Source organism: Haemorhous mexicanus, chromosome 11 (assembly GCF_027477595.1).
Source record: "Haemorhous mexicanus isolate bHaeMex1 chromosome 11, bHaeMex1.pri, whole genome shotgun sequence".
Classification (NCBI taxonomy): Eukaryota; Metazoa; Chordata; class Aves; order Passeriformes; family Fringillidae; genus Haemorhous; species Haemorhous mexicanus.
Genome location: NC_082351.1, coordinates 23,590,270 through 23,596,269, shown reverse-complemented (window position 1 = coordinate 23,596,269; position 6,000 = coordinate 23,590,270). Strand labels below are relative to the sequence as shown.

General features: G+C 52.4%; 1 protein-coding gene across 3 annotated transcripts in view; it reads right to left on the bottom strand.

The window, feature by feature from the left end:
- Positions 1-430: 430 nt before the first annotated feature.
- The window catches only part of GRM7 (glutamate metabotropic receptor 7), a 207,159-nt gene continuing 201,589 nt past the window's right edge, over positions 431-6,000 (bottom strand). For all 3 annotated transcript variants that reach the window (XR_009487913.1, XM_059856865.1, XM_059856863.1), the window contains one exon: positions 431-1,819. Coding sequence is in view for 1 of the 3 variants with exons in the window: in XM_059856863.1 (XP_059712846.1) it covers positions 1,770-1,819 (50 nt within the window). In the remaining 2 variants the exon portion in view is untranslated. The remainder of the gene's footprint in view (positions 1,820-6,000) is intronic.

Here is a 6,000-nt window from a genome sequence, read left to right as displayed (position 1 = left end):
TGTGCTGCACAGGGAATGAGTTTCCTCTCGCCTCAGCTTCTCCCTCTGCCTGCCCCAGCTCAGCCAGGCCGTGCCTGGCAGGCTGGCTCTGAGTAATTGCTCACGTAATTCCCTTCTGGTGTGCTGCTGAACGGGGTGTCCTTCAAAGGCCTCAGGAGGCTGAGCACTGACAGCAGCGTTGGAGATACTGGCACTGACACCAGGCTGGCACCCCGGGGCTCCAGCTTGGCTTTCGGGGCTGGTACAGACCTTTCAATGTCCCTTCCAAGCCCCTTCCCCTGCAATCAGCTGCCAGCTCCCCCAGGCCTTTCTGCAGACCTGCTCCTCGTGCACTGGCCCCTCTGTGCTGGGTTTCTGCGTGTCTGACAACGTCATGAAATAAATGTTAAGTCACAGGGGGGAAGGGGGAGGGAACAACTGAAAAAATATATTTATTGGAGTAAATAAAAAAAAGTTAACCAAAATCCTTTATTGATACATTCTTGGATAATATCACAGGATCGAGAGATGGAAAGGGAGGGAGGAGGTTGCGGCAAAGATCGGTTTCACTAAATTGGCACATAAGCAGCAAGATTAACGAAATTACTTATTACAAACAGTAGAAAACATACATGCTTCTGTAAGTCCTTATCACACTGGTCAATCATGGTGGGGCATCAACAAAGAAAAACCTCAAGACATGTAAAAGCCATATTCTTTCCTCCAAATATCCTAAGAATCATTGAAATTATTGCAAAATAGTCATATACCTTAAAGAAAAGAACAAAGTAGAACACAAATACAAATATCAAACATAAATTATTAACATGTACCATAAAATACATTACTGGCATGCATTCCAAAGATCAAGACCTCTACTAAAACTCAGCAAAAATCCTTCCTGCTTCCTCTGCAGCCCATCGGAGGTGTGGAGGGGGGACAAACTTCGCCAGCACAGTTTTTGGTCTTTAAATTCTTTTTTTGTTTGTTTGTTTGTTTAGTTAAAAAAAATAAGGTATATGGATTGCAGTGATACAAGAATAATAATACAAGTCATGTACACAGGTCTGAGATCCTCAGTTGTCGGTTGGTTTGAGAGGTGCCGAGAGCACAGGGCCTCAATGAAACTGTGCATCCAAAAAACAAACAGTGACCTCGAACAACATGGATGGCAATATGCAAAAAATCCTCACAAACTGTACAGAGAGTTCAAAAACTTGCAGTCTGGAAGTACATAGAAAGACAGAATTAGCCCCTTAGAGTCCACAGCGGCCGAGCGCAGCCGGCCCAGGGAGCCGCTCCTGAGGCGCGGCCGTGGCGGCCCTGAGGCCATGGCGGCTCCAAGGCCGGAGAGGCCCCAAGGCCGGAGAGGCCCCAAGGCCATGGCAGATCCAAGGCCGGAGAGGCCCCAAGGCCATGGCAGCCCCAAGGCCATGGCAGCCCCAAGGCCATGGCGGCTCCAAGGCCGGAGAGGCCCCAAGGCCATGGCGGATCCAAGGCCGGAGAGGCCCCAAGGCCATGGCGGATCCAAGGCCATGGCAGCCCCAAGGCCACATTGGCTCCAAGGCTGGAGAGGCCCCAAGGCCACGGTGTCCCCAAGGCCACGGTGTCCCCAAGGCCACGGCAGCCCTGAGCCCTGGGGCCAGGCCAGCGCCGGCAGCCATGGAGGAGATCCGGGAGCGCCTGGGGCCGGGCTCCTCTCGCCTCCCCCGTGCCCGGTTCCCCGGAGCCCGCGCGGGGAGCTCAGCGAGGCGGGTGGGCTGGTGGCCCGTGCCCCATGGCAGCTGGGCCTAGATCACCAGGTTGTTGTAGCTCACGTACTTCTTTTTTGCAGCAGGGCCTGCAAGAGAAGCAGACAGGGGTCAGAGCCCGGGGCCAAGCCCTCGGTGGGGCTGGCACTGCTCGGGGGCACCGGGATGGGGACGTGCCCAGGGTGGGGATGTGCTGGGAATGGGGACACACCAGGAATGGGGATGGCTGGGAATGGGGATGTGCTCAGAATGAGGATGTGTCCAGAATGGGGGCACACCAGGAATGGGGATGGCTGAGAATGGGGATGTGCTCAGAATGGGGGCACACCAGGAATGGGGATGTGCTCTGAAAGAGGATGTGTCCAGAATGGGGGCACACCAGGAATGGGGACACACCAGGAATGGGGACATGCCCAGGATGGGCACGTGCGCAGGACGGGGACAGTCAGTGGCTCCCGACCCCCTGCTCCCACCCTCGGGACTCTGGGCAGGTGCTCCCAGGCCAGCCCAAGCCCCAGCTCCAGCTCTGGCAATAAGCAGAATTAGCAGGGATTGATTTTGTCAGGCTCCCGCAGTCCGGGTGACTGTGCTGCTGAGGCACCACAACCAGATCCTATTAAGATTTCTTTTTTACCAAAACAGTGACATTTCCTCCAACTTCTTAAATTTCCTGGGCTAAACTTTGGCTTTTCTCATGGATAAAGTGATTCTTATGCAACTTTTATGACTTCTGAGAATTTTTCAGTACGGGGATGAAGGTACCAGCTTTCCTCATTATGACCTTCAAATCCAATCTGTTTGCAAACAGAGGAAATCAGACCAGTCAGAAGGTTATGAGCGCAGCTACACGCTCCTGTCAGGAAAAACTGCAAATATTTAACTGCAGCTGAACACAAAGCAAAATGTCCTGCAGTGCTCTGGCAACACTGACAGATCCAGGACACAGAACTGTGGAATATCCTGAGCTGGAAGGGACCCACCAGGATCACCCAGCCCAGCCCCTGGCCCTGCACACACACCCCAGATCCCACCCTGGCACCCCTGGCAGCTCCTGGAGCTCTGGGGCATTCCCTGGGGAGCCTGGGCAGTGCCAGCACCCTCTGGGGATGAACCTTTCCCTGAGATCCAGCCTAAACTCCACAGAGACCAAAAAAAGAGCCTGGATTTCAGTTATCCCAGTTTGCTAAACCACTGAAGTCTAAGTCCCACAGTCTCTGGGAGAATTTGGCATAACTTAAGCAGTTTGCTGAGTATTTCCAGCCTGCTAAGCTGGGGCAGACTCCACTCACACTTTGGATATGTTTTTAATGTGTTGTGTTTAGTTTTAAAACTTTCTCAGAAAGATTTAAGAGACACCGTGGAAGGAGAGGCAAGAACAACAATTGGATTTGTTCTGCAAATGTGCTTTTCAAACTTCATTGGGTTTGGGTCTCCTGGGGCTCCTCTCAGCCCCTCTGCAAAACCAGACCCAACAGGACATGGCTCCCACAGGGCTCTGAGTGTCCCCCCTGAACATGCCCTGCATCTCTGCCAGCCCCCCAAGCTCCCCCGAGCCCTCAGAGGCCACAGACAGCTCCCTCTGCTCCCCAGCCAGGCTGTGCTGTCCCCCTGGGGGTGTCCTCCAGGCAGCAGTGTCACCAGGCAGACATCCCTGCTGGCTTTTCAGAAACTCTCTCTCTGCTGTGCCCCAGCACTGTTTTGAGCCCAGTGCACAGGGTGCAGCCCAGTATCAGTACTGCCCGTGGTGCTCACTGACAAAGACAACGACGGGATTTTAGTCCCAGGGATTTCCAAGATGGACATGTAGGAACCTCAGGTGGAGCTGCAGCCCTTGGCAATATTCTCCTGAAACTCTGATTGAGCTCTTTCCTCGTGCCCCAGACAGGAGTCAGTGCTGTCTGTTCATTCAAGCACTGATCCCACAAAGGGCTGATCACCTTCAGCTCCCATTAACTTCTCTGGCACACAAAGGTGTCCAACATCTGCCAGGATAAAACTCATTATCCTTCAAGGCTACACTACAAACACCCAATAAACTGGGGAAGGCTATTAAACGCTGAAGAAGGGTAAAATGAGCCTGGGAAAAAGAATGTCATCACAAAACAGGTTGCAAAGTAATTCCATGTATTATTTTGTGATGTACTTCAGCTTTACCCATTACGTGCTCCAATTTCAAGGAGCAGCAGCATTTCTAGGACAGATTTAGATGCTCCCACTGTGAGTTCAGATCTTGCCACCCCTCCAGTGCCCCCCAGTACTACTGGGGCTCCCAGCAAAACCAGACCTTCTGCTGACAAGTTTTCTCACCAGTTCAGCCCCAGCACTCCTTCCTCACCTCCAACAGGACAAGGAACCACTGGAGCCAAAGGGACGGAGCCAAGGAACGCTGTGGGTACCGGGGTGGGCTCTGAGACAGTGACACAAGCCTTGGCACGGCCCTGCCTCACCAGGATAATGGAGCTGACAGAAGCATCATCCATAATTCAGATGAAATGATCAATAAAAGCCGTGGGGTTATTTTCAGAGAGGAAAGACAATCTGCCTTGTTTAGAGGCTGTTAGGCCAGGGGGGATCATGTCCCTGATGGCTCTGCTGCATTTCCCACTCTGCCCCTGCACTAACACCAGCACTCCACAGCTCTGTGCAACTTCCAGACACATCCCAGGCCTGGACAGCTCGGGAGAGACACAGTCTGCCTCGATAATGAATCCTCCTGAGTCACAGCTCATCATTATCACTGGCAATTAGCACCAGGTATGGATTTGATTTTCCTCAAAGAAATTAATTTACATGAAAATGGGGACGCTAATGAAACATCGGCGCTGCCATGCTTTAATGCAGCATTCCTGCTCCTCACACGGGACAGATCCAGATCTCACTCGCTCCGCTGCTGTTCTGCTAAAGGGTGACGGGCGAGCACAGACCGGCCTCTCGCCAACAGCACCCACATGTTAATTAATTGATTAATTAATTATTAATAGCCACGGAATGATGGCAGCCTCGGCTGGGCGCCGCTCTGGGAGCGCTGCCGGGACATCCCTGGGAACGCCCAGGGCATCCGTGGGGATTGCCCTCGGCTTAGGCACCCAAAGCGGTGCGGGAAGGAAACAGCCCGGCTGCTCCCTGCCTGTGTGCAAATATCGCTGCTCCGGAGGCATTGGCACCGTGTCACTTCCTTGGGGAAAAAGAGACCTTTCAAAAGAGCCTCAAGCACCTTCGGAAGAGGGTTCCTGTCCCAGTTAGAGACGAGCGCCCCTTTCTGCTAATTTCCCGCTAATTAGTGGTGAAGAGTGACAATGCCAATAGAAGGAACGAGCCGGAGGGACAGCTGGACACAGGTGAGCACAGCCAGGACCTGTGCACAGGCACAGGTGACCCCACAGAACCACAGAACCACCGGGGCTGGAAAAGCCTCTGAGATGAGCGAGTCCAACCTTCAGCCAGCACCAGCACAGCCACCACAGCTGCAGGTGCAAACAAACAATGCTCCTGAGAGCTGCAGGTGAAAGCAAACAATGCTCCTGAGAGCTGCAGGTGAAAGCAAACAATGCTCCTGAGAGCTGCAGGTGAAAGCAAACAATGCTCCTGAGAGCACAAGAATTCATTCCTTTCCAGCAGTGGGGGCACTGAGAGCCTACACCCTTCCAGAAGTGAGGAACAGGATGGGGAACAGCTGCATCTCCGTGCCAGTAACACATCAAAAACAAATACACAGAAACAAAAATCCTCTTTGCACTTATGGGTTTCATCACTTGACTGGTTTTCATTATCTTGGGCACAGGTCACAAAGAAAGGAGCTCCCACAGCACCCCAGAGCCAGGCAGAGCTGTCAATACTGACTCAGAGCGAGATGTAATCACTTGCACTTCAATTTTATGCACATTTGTAACCTCTTCCATGCTTAAAGAGCAAAGATTTACAGTGCAAGAAATGAATTTTACTGCAGCCCCCAGGCATCTCAAGCTATCAAACACATGAAACATCATCTCAGCATTCCCAGCTCCGAGCAGGGACGGACATCGGGATGGCTCTGAGCCTGGAACTCCTGCTCTGATTCCTCTGCAGTCACTGGGGCAGATAATGCTCAGCTCCTCTCTTTCATTTCCTTAATTCTGGCTTAGCAACCCATATCATTTGTGCCAGGCAGAGCAGAGGCTGATTATTAAATCCTGCTTCTAGTCCATCTAAAAGCAAAATGGAGCTGCGTGGCTTTGCCTCAATCTCTGCCAGAAAGACAGAGCTCTCCCCATGCTCTGCTGCCTTCAAATTG